Source organism: Callithrix jacchus, chromosome 9 (assembly GCF_049354715.1).
Source record: "Callithrix jacchus isolate 240 chromosome 9, calJac240_pri, whole genome shotgun sequence".
Classification (NCBI taxonomy): Eukaryota; Metazoa; Chordata; class Mammalia; order Primates; family Cebidae; genus Callithrix; species Callithrix jacchus.
In genome coordinates this window covers 63311334-63327166 of record NC_133510.1, presented here as the reverse complement: position 1 = coordinate 63327166, position 15833 = coordinate 63311334, and the positions used below count along the sequence as shown (strand labels likewise).

At 46.9% G+C, this 15833-nt stretch overlaps 1 protein-coding gene across 8 annotated transcripts; it reads right to left on the bottom strand.

The window, feature by feature from the left end:
- Window positions 1–125: 125 nt before the first annotated feature.
- Window positions 126–15475, bottom strand: PAN2 (poly(A) specific ribonuclease subunit PAN2). Of its 8 annotated transcripts, none has more exons than XM_035256420.3 (26): window positions 15327–15475; window positions 14292–14693; window positions 11567–11736; window positions 11333–11453; window positions 11089–11166; window positions 10062–10329; window positions 9323–9665; window positions 9019–9115; window positions 7743–7862; window positions 7420–7539; window positions 6997–7125; window positions 6703–6902; window positions 6448–6596; window positions 6218–6324; window positions 5908–6006; window positions 5720–5793; window positions 5465–5612; window positions 5015–5158; window positions 4825–4884; window positions 4336–4426; window positions 3367–3524; window positions 3124–3267; window positions 2811–2990; window positions 2587–2680; window positions 1722–1919; window positions 126–814 (listed from the first exon to the last, which is right to left on the bottom strand). In XM_035256420.3, the coding sequence occupies exons 2-26, from the start codon at window positions 14571–14573 to the stop codon at window positions 780–782; spliced, it is 3609 nt and encodes a 1202-aa protein (XP_035112311.1). In that variant the 5' UTR covers window positions 14574–14693; window positions 15327–15475; the 3' UTR covers window positions 126–779. The 8 variants fall into 8 exon arrangements, with proteins under 8 accessions (XP_035112311.1, XP_035112314.1, XP_035112313.1 ...); XM_035256423.3 differs by having other exon boundaries at window positions 6460–6596; XM_035256422.3 differs by having other exon boundaries at window positions 6448–6593.
- Between the last annotated feature and the right edge of the window lie 358 nt (window positions 15476–15833).

The window sequence follows — 15833 nt, the reverse complement described above, 5'->3', positions numbered from 1 at the left end:
CATCCATAACTTTGGATTCTGATCCTTTACCTTCATACAAAGGAAGGAGAGGAAGACTGAAGCCAGAGAACACTAGCAGTTCTCTAATAACAAAAGATAAATAACAAAAGATAAATAACAAAAGATAATATTTTGTTTTTATTTTATAAAACATGCAGTTTACAACAAATTTTTAAAAAAACAGAACAAAACTTGGGACAGGAGAGTGGGATGGAAGACAGATGCTTCTCAGCTGTCAGCAGGAATAAATGAAGCCAGCAGCCAAGCTTTGTTCAGGTTCCAAAGGCTCTTTTGGCAATAGTATTGGCAACACTAGCTTGCTTGGGCCACCAACACTCTACAGGCTGGCCCCTCCAGGCATCCCTGAAGCAGTTGGTGACTTGTGCTAAGTCTTGAACTACTGTGGTATCCCTCTGTCACTGTTCAGGACTTCAATTCCTAGCCAGCTAGGAACTGATAGTTTTGGTTCGAGGAGCTTCTTTGCCTGGATATGAGTCACCCAGGATATTAAGAACACCAATTACTTTCCATCTGGGTCAATTCTAGACTCTGTTTCTGTACCACTGTTTTGCAAAGGATGAAGAAGGAATGAATCTGGCTCCTAGAACCTTTACAACAATTCTGCTGTATTCCAGTTCTATTAATAGCACCATCTGTAGACCCTGAGCACGTCCAATTCTGGAAGTGGACAAGGTATAGCCAACTTAAGAAGCCATCTCCCAGTTCTGGGACTATAGAACAGTAAAGGGAGAGGGCAGTAGTTCTTTGGGATGGGTAGGTCAGAGTGCCAACACTGAGGAGAAGACAGCTGCATCTGTCAGAGACAAAACCAAAAGCATGATTCAAGCTGATGGAGAAAAAGCATCTTCTCATACTTCCTATGAAGGAAAAATGCAAAAGAAAAAAGGGCATGGACCTTCCCTGAACATTTTAGACTTGGGCAAGAGGGCATTATAGTTAATGGAGAGTTTCTATAAAATCTATTTCACGCCGGGCACGGTGGCTCAAGCCTGTAATCCCAGCACTTTGGGAGGCCGAGGCAGGTGGATCACGAGGTCAAGAGATCAAGACCATCCCGGTCAACATGGTGAAACCCCGTCTCTACTAAAAATACAAAAAATTAGCTGGGCATTGTGGTGCGTGCCTGTAATCCCAGCTACTCAGGATGCTGAGGCAGGAGAATTGCCTGAACCCAGGAGGCGGAGGTTGCGGTGAGCCGAGATTGCGCCATTGCACTCCAGCCTGGGTAACAAGAGCGAAACTCCGTCTCAAAAAAAAAAAAAAAAAAAATCTATTTCACTGAATGTTAGGAGGATAAAGTGCTTTGTAAACTGTTAAGTGCTGTTCTCCATATATGCAATCAAAATCCACCCAACTGGGGGCACAAGGCTCATGCCTGTAATTCCAGCACTTTGTGGCCCAAGGTGGATGGATCACTTGAGCCCAGGAGTTCAAGACCAGCCTGGACAACATGGCAAAACTCTGTCTCTACAAGAAGTACAAAAATTAGCTGGGTGTGGTGGTGTGCCCTGTTGTCCTATTTGGGAGGCTGAGGTGGGTGAATCACTTGAGCCTGCAAAGTTGAGGCTGCAGTGAGCTGTAATTATGCTACTGCACTTCAGCCTGGTGACAGAGTGAGACCCTGTCTCAAACAAACAAACACACAAACAAAATACAAAATCCACCCCATCCAGTTTCCCTTGTCCCATCCCAGGTCTTACTCTTGGGACTTGTTTGGCCCTCAGGCTCTGGCACCTTCCAGTCCATCTTTCGTCCCTTCTCATAAAGACCCTTGAGCACCTTGTGGAAAGACTCAGGCTCAGTGCCATTTTTGCTTAGCTCTAGATACTTTCGGTAGAGCTGAAGGGCGGTGCGGGCATCCTCAATACTGTCATGGGTTTCCCCTTGAATCTTCAAGTCTGGGGTAAGTAAAGGTGGAATAGTTTGGGACCCAGCAAAGGGAAGGAGGAACATGTCTCCCCACTCCCAACTTACTCCAGAAAACTAAAAAGCCTGACTGCCCTTGAGAGAAACTCAAACACCTTCCTCAGTGCACAGAAGGGATACTGAAGTTAATTAAACCCATGAGTAATTGTCAACACTAACTGAGGGTCCCCCTTATTCCTACTTTATCCTCTAACACTGTTCCTGCTTTTTCTTCCCCCCCGCCGCCATGCTTTTTTTTTTTAGATTTGGGGTACATGTGCATGTTCATAACATGGGTATATCATGTACTGGTGGGGACTGGGTTTCCAGTATACCTAATATGCAAATAGTAAACTTTGTACCCAAAACATAATTTTTCAACTGTCTCCCCTCCCCCATCACTCCCCCCCTTTTTAGAGGCCCAGTGTCTATTATTTCCATCCTTATGTTTGTATGTACTCATGGTTTAATTCCAACTTATAAGTGAGACTATGTGGTATTTTATTTTCTGTTTGAGTTAGTTCACTTGATATGATGGCCGACAGCTTCATCCATGTTGCTGGCAAAGGAAATGATTTCCTTTTTTTTTTTTTTTTTTTTTAAATGGCTGCTTCTGCTCTTAATGTGCACCACAGGGGCCTACAAGGCAGAGCAACTCACCCAGAAAGTACCAAGCAAGGAATCGCAGGGAAATCATTCGTTTTCGAGGCATATGGAACAGGTAGACGGTGTCAAGGACTTGGTCCTTGGGCACCTGGCAAGGATAAAAGAGGGAGAGACTGACTTAAGGTAGGGGATCTATAATTTCCCATTCTCTAAAGGCACAATGTATACCCTGAGGGGCCCACCCTCAAAAGAAGACTTTTAAAAGACCCCTGCCAAACCATCAGGTTGATGACCCGGAAGTCCTTCTGCAGGCCATGACCCACAAACTTGACTCCAATGTCAATGAGAAAACGAAGCTTTAAGTAGGTAGACTTGAGAGTTGTTAGGTGCTTGGAGGAGATTTTGGCATCAAGATCACCAGGCTTTATACCCGAGTATTGAGTCAAGTAATCCACCACCTAGGAATAGAGAAAAGGACAAGTCTTTTTCAGGAAGTGAGGTGGAGTTTTCCCCTACCACTCTTCCCTGGGTTCTTGAGCACTGTACATAAGCACCAAGGTGTGCCTCACTTGCATCTCCATATCCTAATACCTGCTCCTGGGTAGAGATGTAGTCATCAATGAAGGGGATACCCTCATTGGGTCCCTGGCCTCGAACACAGGTAATCCTGGCTACTGACATCTGGCTTGGTTTAATGGTGGACTTGGTACCATCACTGCGTAACTCTGCTTCCTCCTTCATGAGAAGAGTTAGTAAGAAAATCAGAGAAATGCTTACAACTCCTAATATCCTCAGAGTTCTCTTCCAGTGCCCCATCCTTTTGGTCTTGGTTACCTCATTAAGGGTGACAAACTCAGCATCCAAACCCACCAGGTCCCCAATCTGTGGCATCTCATTCAGCATCAGTGGAATAAAGGTAGTATGTGTTTTCCGCTGCTTCCGTGCCAGCGAGGCTTCAGCCAGCAAGACACTTGCCTCAATAGGGTTCTTGACTGGAAGGAAGAATGCAGAGGACACAGGGCTTGGATAGGGAGAGAAGCCCAGGGTGGCTGATCATAGACTCGGTCTACACTGTGATCCCTCAATAATCAAAGCATGTGAGAATAAAGATCATGTCTGATGAATGGGGCAGGTAGACAGAGCAGGTCACATCAGGAAATTATCAAGAAATATGCTAGAAAAAAAAAAACAAAACAGAAAAGACCACAGAGGGCCGGGTATGGTGGGTCATGCCTGTAATCCCAGCACTTTGGGAGGCCAAGGCAGGCGGATCGTGAGGTCAGGAGATCAAGACCATCCTGGCTAACACGGTGAAATTCCATCTCTTCTAAAAATACAAAAAATTAGCCAGGCATGGTGGCACATGCCTGTAGTCCCAGCTATTCAGGAGGCTGAGGCAGGAGAATCATTTGAACCCGGGAGGCGGAGGTTGCAGTGATCTCGGCTCACTCAGCTGAGATCACTGCAACCAGCCTGTTGCCCAGGCTGATCTCAAACTCTTGAGCTCAAGTGATCCATCCACCTCAGCCTCCCAAAGTGCTGGGATAAAAGGCATGAGCAACTGTGCCTGGCCTATACTAGGCTAATTAAAAAATTTTTTTGAAGAGATGAGGTCTTGTTATGTTGCTCAGGCTGGATTTCCCACTTCTAAATTTAAGGTCTAATAAGCAGGAATCTCTTTAGTATCTCCAGAAATATTAACACTGGTTACCAATCCCAAGTACTTGCAAGCAATGTCCCAGATCTCATCCTGAAGCCCAATCTAAACTGCCCACACACTTGGATCTACTCTGTACCACTTACTGTTCAGGTTGTATCTGGAATTGAGATTCCGTTTGACATAATAAAGGATTGCAGGTACTTTCCAATTCATGTCAAACTGCACAGCTTCATGCTATAGAAGAGAAAAAGCATTTATGGCCAGTGATATTACCCTTTTTCCTTTCCCCTCTTCAGACAGAGGCCAGGACTCAGGTGCTAGTTTTTTTTCCAGGTGCTATTTTTAACTGCTACTGTTTTTTTTTTTTTTTTTTTTAAATAAAGATATGGTTTCACCATATTGGTCAGGCTGGTCTCGAACTCCTGACCTCAGGTGATCCACCCACCTCAGCCTCCCAAAGTGCTAGGATTACAGGCGTGAGCCACCACACCCGGCAACTGCTACTGTTTTTTATTCCTGAGGATTCCTTCCTTCCTCCCTGTTGAATCTTCCTGGCATTGTATAGGGCCCTAAAGACAAGGATGCTAGGAAAAGGGGAAATTAAAGAAGAAACAGAACATGTTGCAACTAACCTTGTCAATAGGTTCAATAAGAAAGTCATTGAACAGATACCACTGCTGGTGAGTAACGCCCTATGGAAATACAAAGAAAGACTGTGATGATACAAAGTGATGGCTGTACCACTGTCTCAGAAGCAAGGACAGACCTGGGACTCACTATGGCCATCCCAGGAGTGTTCCTGCCCTCTACAACCTCACTCACCTCCTTGCGCTGGTGGTAGGTCTCTCCAACTTTGATGTGAGCCACCAGGCTGCCCCCTGTGCGTGAGTCCAGGATGTGTACCACAGTAGCCATCAGGTCATACACATAGACACCATGCTCCTCCTCTGCCCTGGCTGGGCCCCACTGTGAGGGGGGTACCCAGGCTGCTAAGCTAAGTTCAAGGATGGGGAAGGGAGGGGAACAGGGACAGAGGACAGGGAGTTGGGGGTATAGGGGATGGGGGACCAGGGTAGGTTATATCTCCATCCTAGCCCATCTATGACCCCAACACTGAACTGAGTGACTATGGAAAATCCCCTAACCAGTAAATACTAGGCCTTATTCACTTCCTTTTCCCTCTGCTAAGTTTTACCTTCCCCCTGCCCTCCTTTACCTTCTGCCCCACCTTCTCTCCCTTATTCCCTTTCCTCTTCCCGGTTTTTCAACAACCTGCATCTCATCCCCATCAGTCCAATTGCAAACATCCAGCCCTTTGTTCTTGGTCATCTTCATGCGAATGGAGAAAGGAAGCCAGACGTTCTTCAACTCCTCTATGGAGGGACATACCAGCACACACTCTGGACTCCCTAGTTCCTTCCTATCAGGTTAGAAGAATTAGAAATTTGTTCGGAAAGAGATCTAGCCAGTGACAAGAGGAGCCAGTGGGCAGTTCCATCCTTTGACAACTCCCAAGACAGCACCTACCAATCAGCCAAAGCAAATTCCTTGTTCTTGGAGATTTCCCCACTGTGTTTCTTTACTGCCATCTTGAAGGCAACCTGAACATAGAAGAAAAACATCCAATTCTTCAGAACATAATCATATGTGAAGATCAGAAGGCGGATAAAATGAAAAACTATTCCTGAAGCCCTGTTTCCAGTCTGAGTCCTTACCTCAGCCTGCATTCTCCAGAAATCAGCCTCTTTTGAGCTGTTCACCTCACAATTGATGACAAGAATATCTGGCAGATGGCGGATGTTGCGGGTCTGAATCTGAGAGAAAGAAACAAACAAAAGAATGGCAGGAATGTACAGGAAAAGGAGTCTGGACAGGAACCTGGGTCTGCATCCTCAAACTGGGATTCCTCACTTCCCCAGAGATCCCTGGCTGGCAGTGCTGACACAGCCAGCCCCACATGGGATGGAGGCTGAATCCCCAACATGGCAGGAACAGGACTCTAGTCTAGTCCAACAGTCCACTCACTGTGGGCTGGTACTTTTCACAGTTGTCACACCAGGCCTGTGTATTCTGGTCCAAGCAGATGCTTCGCTTCAGCACCTGAGCAAAGTCATAGTTCTTCCCAGTTTTATCTGAGGGAAAATTGAATGCTTTACTCCTGGTTCTCCCCTCTACCCACAGTTAGCCCCCAACACCCTCTCCCTGATGTTACAGGACATTTGTGGGAGCCTTTCCAACTGAGCTGCAGGGTATACCACTGTTGCTACCATCAGGGTAGGAGAGCGTGAAAAGCAGGGTGGATGAGGCTCGCACGGTCTCACTGCCACAGCGGCAGAGGCTGCAGTTCTCCATCTCACAGCTGAAGAGCTGCCCAATAACAGAGTCCCCCGATGAGCAAAAGCTGCTAAGAGTGGAGAGGGTGATATTTGCACATTGAAGAAGTTAGGAGACCCTTTAAATCAGAGGGGCCTGTCATGATGGGATTAACTATTTCTATCCTGATTTCATACCTGCCGCCAGCACCTCGATAAGCCTGTGGTACTTCCAGTTCCTGCATATCTTGATGCAGTTGAGTGAGAATGAAGCGATTCCACCTCTGAATGAGCCTGGCCAGATTACCCTTGCCTGAAGCCTCATCTGAGTCAGCCAGGATCAGACCAAGGGCTGAGGCCTCAGGAATAGTACGGAATGCCCGAAGAAAATTATTGCCCTGGAAATGTGTTGGTGGAAAGGGGTTATTTTCTCTTTTGTGTCCACTTTTCTTCCCCTTCCATTTTAAGTGTCTCGGGTCTCCAGGTACTGACCTGGCAAGGGTCACCCCGAGAGAGGTCCAACATGTGAAAGAGGAAGCCCAGCTCACACGCCAGACAGAACTCCTTCTGGCAAAGGTGGTTCTGAATTAGACAGCGTACAGGCTCCAGGAAATAGAGCACCTAGAGGGAAGAGCAGAAGAACTGATGCAGGAAACTGGCATGGGGATGAGGACAAATATGGAGGTTAAGTGAGCTGGTGGAAAATACACAGCAGGGGTCCACTGAGCAGTGAGTCCACCAAATCAGTGGAGCTCAGAGGAGACCTGAAAGGTGTAGAGGCAAGAAAGAATTGTAGAGGAGACCATGGTAAAGCGAGCATGGCTGAGGAGACCTGGAAAGAGCAGGGTTCGAGCGGCCATAGGGAAGAAGGAAAGCAGTAGGCACATTCAAGTTGTAGGAATACCCAACCCTTACCTGGATCATGCAGTTACAGTAGGCATTGGGGATGTGGGGCTCTAATCCAGCAAACAAAGTCTTATTATAGTGTTTGAAGTCAAAGTCCTCCAGCCCTAGCTTGGAATATTTGATGGTCACCTAAGGCAGAAATAGTCTGAGCAAGACAAGGATATCCTCGGAGTCCCAATATTTCCAGTAGCCAGAGCCTTTCCTAGAACCTCCCTCCTGGGTCCAGGGTAGTAGCTGAAAGCCTCCTGACTGGTACTTCGATCCTTTCTCATATGACTTCCTTCCCAGGGTACCTTTCCCCACATCCCACGGGCCCTGATATCCCTTAGCACCTTGCGGTATTTCTTAGAAACCATGTGGAGATGTGGCTCCTCTTCTCGTCCTACTGGAGACTCAGTGACTTGGCTGAAGCTGTCAAATTCACTGTCTGACTCCTTGAGTCGGTAAGGTATCTAGGAATTTTAAGAAGAGATAACCTTGTTGGATGTCTTGTCATCTTTGGCTTCACACTCATTTATCCCAGTGCTGAAATAGCCACCAAGTCCTGAACCTTCTATATTCATAGCATTCTCAGCATCTGCTGCTTCCTTTTTATTTCCACTGCCATCACTCTGCTTCATCACAGCTGGACAACTGACATGGCTTCCATGCTGGTTTCCCTATATTTACTCTGTCCAGCACAACACTACCAAATTAACCTTTGCAGAATGCTGCTTTTTGTGCATTACTTCCTCTTTTATACAATGGTGTTCAAAGCTTCACAATCTGGCCACTTCTAACTTTATTTTTATTTTTTTACTCTCCCTCACCACTCTAACTTCAATCTCGTACTGCATCCCAATACCAAGAGCTACTCTAGCCAGACTGGTATACTCATATAGTCCCCCTCAGACACGTGTTTTGCATTTATGCCTCTTGAGATCTTTACTAACACTGTTCTCTCATCTTGAATATTCTCCTCTGTTACTATCTACTTAACTTGTATCTCACCTTTCCAGCTTAATACCCAGCTCTTTCATTACATTTTCCTTGGCCACTCTAACCCAGAGCAACATTTTCCCTCCAAACAGCTCTGGCACTAAATGCTTATAACATTCCTTCAGTATTTTTTTTTTTTGAGACAGAGTTTCGCTCTTGTTACCCAGGCTGGAGTGCAATGGCACGATCTCGGCTCACCGCAACCTCCGCCTCCTGGCTTCAAGCAATTCTCCTGCCTCAGCCTCCTGAGTAGCTGGGATTACAGGCATGCACTAGCATGCCCAGCTAATTTTTTGTATTTTTAGTAGAGACAGGGTTTCACCATGTTGACCAGGATGGTCTCGATCTCTTGACCTCGTGATCCACCTGCCTCGGCCTCCCAAAGTGCTGGGATTACAGGCGTGAGCCACCATGCCCGGCCCTATTCCTTCAGTATTTAACAACAGAACATAATTTCTGATATGGCTATGTCTTACCTTCACCAACCAAATATTAATTTCCTAAGAGCAAGGACCCTAACATAGTTCCATCAATTTGATAGGTTCCAAAAAGCATTTACCTAGTACAGTAAAAAGACAGGGTAAACTTCAGTGAGCTAGGGTAGGGGCTGACCCTCCACTCTGAACACACCTGATTGCGTAGCCTGGTGCGGGGATTGGGTGCATAGCCAATGAAGCCCACCTTCTTCATGGTGCGCAGAATCTCTGCATCCACGGGTGGTGCTCGCCTACAATCCAGTATAGTTCTAGGGCTTAAAGGGTTGTGGTGTATACCGTTCCACTCCCCAATCCCCAAGGGTCCAGAAAAAAAGAAAATACTTAAGGTAGACAAAAATCAGGGAAGTAGTAGAATAGTAACAAGGCTAGCAAAGAATTCTGATATCTTGGCCCTTTCTCCCTCCTTCCCACCTTTTGGCCCAGAGGTAGGGTACAACCTGGGAGCTGGAGCAGAGTTGGCAGCAGGCCAATCCGAGAGAAGTGTGTCAGTGGTGAGCGGAACAGGGATGAGGGAAAGAGGCAGCAGGTCCTGGCTCCAGTCCAAAGGAGGCAGTGAGTCCACGAGACATGGCAAAGCAAACTCAGTCTCACGGGAGTAGGGGTTGAAGGAAGGCTCCGGGGAATCAGTCCAGAGATGCACACAGCCCTCAGAATCCCCAAAGGCCAGAGCCTGCTTGCTGGCTGACACATCAAATGTCATTAGCAGAGGCCCCACAGGATTCACATGAAAGATATCTGCTGGGTTGGCCAGGCCTGTGGGTTCACAGAACTGACACTGCCCTGCAAAGGAGGAAGAAACCCACTGAGCCCTAGAAAGTGAAAGAGAGCCATACTCTTACACCCTTCCTATCCTCTTCCCCTGATTTCAGGGCAAGATGGGCCCCAAATCCATGCCTAGAGACAGAATGCCACCTGATGCCTTCCCATAAACCATCAATGGTTTGCTATTCATCAAACAGTAATTCTACAGTAATTTTGCCTACTTTACCTTTTTCCACAGTCCTCACATTCAAGAAAATAAAAGTTCTAATCTCTGGCCAAACTCAAGTGAAACCCTGGGACTCTGATGAAAGGTTACTTCTTTCCCGAACAAAGAGGTTTCAGGAAGAGTACTGCAGGTTCTAGCTCTCCTTTGCTCATCGATTCCTCCTACCCAATCCCATTTACCCTTCATACCTGACTGAGAGATGATAGCAAGACGAGAAGTATATGTAGGAATGAAGCGCAAGAAGGCAGGATCTACGTGTACTTGAAGTGGTGTGATGGCACGCATCATGCGCAAATCATACACCTTGAGGAAACGGTCACAGGCCAGGCCAGTGAGGCGGCTGGAGAAGCCACAGGCAGCTAGCAGGTTGCCGTGCACATCAAAATCTGACAGACTCCCCGAGAAGGCATCAAACTCATGCTCTACTTTAAAAGTACGAAGGTCTCTCAGGGAAACCTTAAAAAAAAAAAAAAATCAGTTATCTGCAAATTCTGTTATCAGAAAAAAAATAACTGCCACCTACCTAACCTAGTGGGGTCCCTACCAAAGGAGCTAAAACTTTAGGATATGGACTCTTTTTCCCCACAGAAAGGGCATTCAGAGGATATGGACTCTTAGAGCACAGAAAAGGTAAACAGAGAACCCCAGAGCCAGAAGGGGCTCCAGAGAGAACTCATTTACCCTTTTTGCCTCCAGGGCACTTCATTATCACAGAAAACATCAGGCTGCAAAATAATCTCAGAGTATAACATCACTGAGTAGGAAGTGAATTCACTCCACTCATCCTCATCTCCAATCCAGCTACACCCCAGAGTTAAGGGAAAGCAGGCCAGGCACAGTGGCTCACGCCTGTAATCCCAGCACTTTGGGAAGCCTAGGTGGGCCAATCACCTGAGGTCAGGAGTTTGAGACCAACTTGACCAACACGGAGAAATCCCGTCTCTCCTAAATATACAAAATTAGCCAAGTGTTGTGGAGCATGCCTGTAATCCCAGCTACTTGGGAGCTTAAGGCAGAATAGCCTGAACCAGGGAGGTGGAGGTTGTGGTGAGCCGAGATCTCACCATTGCACCCCAGCCTGGGCAACAAGAGTGAAATTCCATCTCAAAAAATAAAAAATAATAATAAATAAAAAGAGTTAAGGGAAAACAGATCCCAATCAAGTATCTACTGAAACAGGGCCCTGCAGTGGGAGGAGAAATAGAAGTTGGCCACCTTGCCAGACGTGTGGCCGCAGAAGAAGAAGCGATTTGTCTGTCTCATAATGGTGACTCCCGGCATCTCTACTGCATACTGGAGAGGGAAGCAGGAGAAACCAGTGAGAAGATTGATTTTTCCCAAAAACCAAAGGAACAGAAAGGTCATATCCACATCTCAGACACATTACCAGCCCAAGCATAACCCTGCTCCCTCAACAGCCTCAGACCCTGCATAGGTCTTTCTTGTCCTAGGCTTATACCTTCTGGGTCTCCTGGACAGTGTTAAGATCAATCTCCAGTATGTGATTCTGCAGCCCACCAACAAGTAGAGTACTGCTGTCAGTCAGTAGGAGACTGTGCATATCCTCATTCTCATCCAGCCTGTTGGGGAGAGGAAAGGCTCAGGGGCCCAGGCTTTACAAGCTGCCAATCCCTTAGCCTTCCCATCCTACGAGGTATCTTCATTCCCAGTCTAAAGCTGAGAAGCCACTTACAGGTAATCAAATATAATGAGGCCCCCACGGGCCATATACTTGAGGTTGTTCTTGGTGAGAAAAAGGATACCATTCTCCAGGCTCTGAATCTGCCGAATGTCATCACTGCCATTGACCTGAAAGGATGAGTAGCGCTCCAAGGCTGGGCCGAAAAATGAAGTGGCATGGCCCTATATGGGACAAAAACAACAGAGACACTCAGAGTGGAGGGGCTCAGGCACTGAGTCCCCTCAGGGACTGAACACGCATGGCTCAGCTTTGATCCTTTCCTGCTTGGCTTTTGTGACTAGGAGCAACTGATGCAAAGGGCTAGGAACCAGTCAATCTTAGTGACAGAGACACTGATAATACTGTCTTACGTTTGTTTAATGTGTTATACAGTATTTTTGTAAACTCTATCTCATTTTATCCTCACAATGACCCTGCTGAATAGGTAATGGCTCAGTTGATTACAACAGAAGGTCAGGGACATAGTCCAAGGATGAGTTAGAGGCAAGGGGCTCTGCCTCTGTTTCCCTTCCTCATGCCGCATCCAAGTCTCTATTCAAATATAGGAACTTCTGACCAACTATCTAAAACAGCAACATTGTTTCAAAAAGAGTCATTAGGAAAAAAGATTAAAACAAAACACTATAAAACCAAACTAAACAGCAACATTTCCCACCTTTCATTACCTCAACCTCCTTACTCAACAATTTTTTTTTTTTGAGATGGTGGTCTCATTCTGTCAGCCAGGCTGGAGTGCCATGGCACGACCTTGGCTCACTGCAACCTCTGCCTCCCGGATTCAAGCGATTCTCCTGCCTCAGCCTCCCAAGCATCTGGGATTACAGGCACCCACCACCACATCCGGCTAATTTTTGTATTTTCAGTAGAGGAGGTCAGGAGTTCAAGACCAACCAGGGTTTCATCATGTTGGCCAGGCTGGTCTCGAAATTCTGACCTCAGGTGATCCACCCACCTTAGCCTCACAAAGTGTTGGGATCACAGGTGTGAGCCACCGTTCCCCGCCAGTATTTTTCTTAAGAGTACTAGTTGACACCTGATGTATTGTAATGTTTTTGTTTACTGCTTATTCCAAACCTAGACCTTAGAGCAAGGTCTGATACCTGGTTATGTGGCTCGAAAAAACACTGGTTGAATGAATAAATGTCTACCTCATCAGCTTCCAGTCCAGTAAATCCTAATTGCTTGTAGTTCCTGCATTTTATACTCACAAAGCTCCGTAGTATCTTGGGAATCTTTGTTTATCCTATGCTAAGACAGCCTTTTCCCATCTATTTCACCTGATTTCTACTCGTCTTTCAAGACTCAGTTCAGGTGTTACTTCCTTCTGGATGCCCTTTTTGATTTTCCTCCATCCTCTCCAGCATCCAGGACATCTTTTCACACTGACACTTAGTATCATGAAATTATCCATTTTGTATGTGTTTTTTACCTCACTGTCCTGTAAATTCCTTGAGAGCAAGGGTTATGTTTTATTTAGCTTTATTCACAGTGCCTAGCATAGCAGTAGGCACTACCTACTAAACTGAATGAATCACACACACAAAATTCATCTCTTCTCATGGAAAAACAATTCATGCCCTGAGAAGTAAATTAGTAAATGAAGGACAGCAGAGTATTTCTTACAAAGTCTTTGGGCACTATAGCATATTGGCAATTTGGATACAGATTTTTAAAAATTAAGATTGACAACTGCTCTGAGAGATTAAAATCAGCCAGTGAAAACAAAATGATTCAATGTAAGATATGCAGAATCACTCATTAAATATTCCATAAAAATAAAAATAGAAAACAGAGGAGGGGCAATAGAAAGAGAGATTGGATTTGGATGGGTACCCAGACTAAGTGATGGGTACAATTATCAAGACAAATCAAAACACTGGATGGGCAACTGTGACAAAAGTGGGATGCCAGCCAGGCACGTGGCTCACACCTGTAACCCCAGCACTTTGGCAGCCCTATGCAGGACCACTTAGCTCAGGAGTTTGAGACCAGCCTGGGCAACATAGTAAGACTAAAAAATCTTTTAAAAATTAGCTGGGCTTGGTTGTGTAGGCCTGTAGCAGCTACTCAAGAGGCTAACGTGGGAGGATTGTGGCCAGGTGCGATGGCTCATGCCTGTAATCCCAGCACTTTGGGAGGCCGAGATGGGTGGATCACAAGGTCAGGAGTTCAAGACCAACCTGGCCAATATGGTGAAACCTCATCTCTACTAAAAATACAAAAAATTAGCTGGGGTGTGATGGCGCACCTCTATAATCCCAGCTACTCTGGAGGCTGAGGCAGGAGAATCGCTTGAGCCCAGGAGGTGGAGGTTGTGGTGAGCAGAGATCACACTATTGCACTCCAGCCCAGGTGACAGTGCAAGACTTGTCTCAAAAAAAAAAAAAAAAAAAAAAGGAATAAGTGGGAGAATTGTATGAGCCCAGGAGGTCGAGGCTGCAGTGAGCCATGATCACACCGTGCCAATGCACTCCACCCTAGGTGACAGAGCAAGACCCTGTCTCAAAAAAAAAAAAAATAGTGGGATGCCTTCTGAGAAAGAATATATCATTTATTTCTAGATCTTGGACTCTCCCTTTATCCTTCCAACCAGACTCAGCTGTCTCATCACTACAACTCCTCAGTACTGGCTATCTGCAAAGCGGCTGTCCTTGGGTTAGGACCAGATAAAGACCTTCAACATCTTTCAACCTTCACAAAGGGGGACAGTTCTTACCCCGTGGCTCCCCACCCACAGCATCTCCTCGTGCAAGTCAAAGTGGGAGACGGAGACAGGCACACCCACTTCAGCCACCACGCTGTGCAATTCAGAGTAGACACCTTCCATTATGTGCACTGATTCCTGGACGGGAAGAGCCTCCAAGGCAACTCCCTCTGGGTCCAGCTCCACATTCTGTAGCAGACTTGGGTTCAGGTGGGCATCCAGGACAGGGTCCAGGGCAGAATGCATGGCTGGGGCATACTCTGCCAGTCCAGGGTCCAGACCCTCAAAGTTCATGATGACGATGGCAGCTGATTACAACCACAGCTGTCACACCCTCCCTTACCACAGTCCCTTTAGATGCCTGACCCAACTTCGGCAAGACAGCACTGGTGGGCCTAGAACGGACATCCTGGCCTGTAAGGGGAAAGAGGTAGCTGAGTCAAGGGTAGGCCCAGGTACAGGTACTTGGTGTCTTCTAGGTTACGGGGCAGGAGGGAGATGAGGCAGGCATGAGGGATGAGACTGCCAGCCAAAGGATGAAGCAGACGAGGGAGGGATAGGCAGTGAGGTGGAGGTGGTAGAACTGTTGTCCCTATCTCTCATCCGCTAGGCCCTCTGTACTCTCCACCACCCCATTATCTAACCTAATCCTTGACTTCCCTTTCTTCTCACTTCGGACTCCTCACTTGCCTGGTTGAGCCCTGAATCATCAGGTGAAGGGAGCGGGAATTGCGGTGGTTGTAGTTAGGTAGAGGGATCTAAGGTGCTTTTTCCCCAGAATTGGGGGTGGGGAGGGTGGGAGAAGTCACTTTCCCAGAATCCTCTCCAATAGCTACCCAGGATTCTCTAGAGGAAAACAATAATGGCCAGTTACCCACAATTGGGGCGGGGGCGGGGGAAGGTAATGGAAACGGCTAGTTACCCAGAATTCTCTGGGGGAACAAGAGAAATTGGTTATCCAGAATTCTCCCACGAGGGTGGGGAGGAGGGGGATAGGGGCAAGGGTCAGATGTGTTCCTGGGATGCTTACGGGGGATGGGTCATTACCAAGATTTCTCCATGGCGGATATTTTGGAGCGCGTGGAGTTAGAACGAGTAGGGGGAGCGCAAGCGCTGTCAGCTCCGCGGGAAATTCCAGTTTCCCCAGTTCTACCCCACGCCTAGGGCTCAACCTAACCACTACGGCGCCAAAGACCGGATTCCCAGGCGCGCCTTCCAATCAAGAAGGGCTCGGGGCACAGCTAAGCCAATCAGAAGGGCTCTGGGCTCATCTAAGCCAATCATAAGAAGCCAGGTACGGCGACTCCAGAAGAGAGCGTGTGACGCAGGCGCCGGAAAAAGAGGTTACGGGGCGCCGGTGGGGACAAACGCAGCCAGACGCCGGATTTGTTGGGTGGCATTAAAAAGTAATTCTTTTTAGTCTTCTTGAACAAAATTACATCTAAACTTGGAAACTGAACTTTATGCTTTTTATAACTCTAGGAACTCTAAAATAAGGAGCACCCAAGGCACAGCACTGGGAGTCAATGCTGCGTATTCCCAGTGGGGCTTAGT

Coding starts and splice junctions, on each gene's coding strand:
- PAN2 (XM_035256420.3), bottom strand. CDS start 14,573: ATGAACTTTGAGGGTCTGGACCCTGGACTGGCAGAGTATGCCCCAGCC. Junction 5,159..5,464: donor CTGATGGGGATGAGATGCAG/GTTGTTGAAAAA, acceptor CCCCCCTCACAG/TGGGGCCCAGCCAGGGCAGA. Junction 2,991..3,123: donor ACATCTCTACCCAGGAGCAG/GTATTAGGATAT, acceptor CTCTATTCCTAG/GTGGTGGATTACTTGACTCA.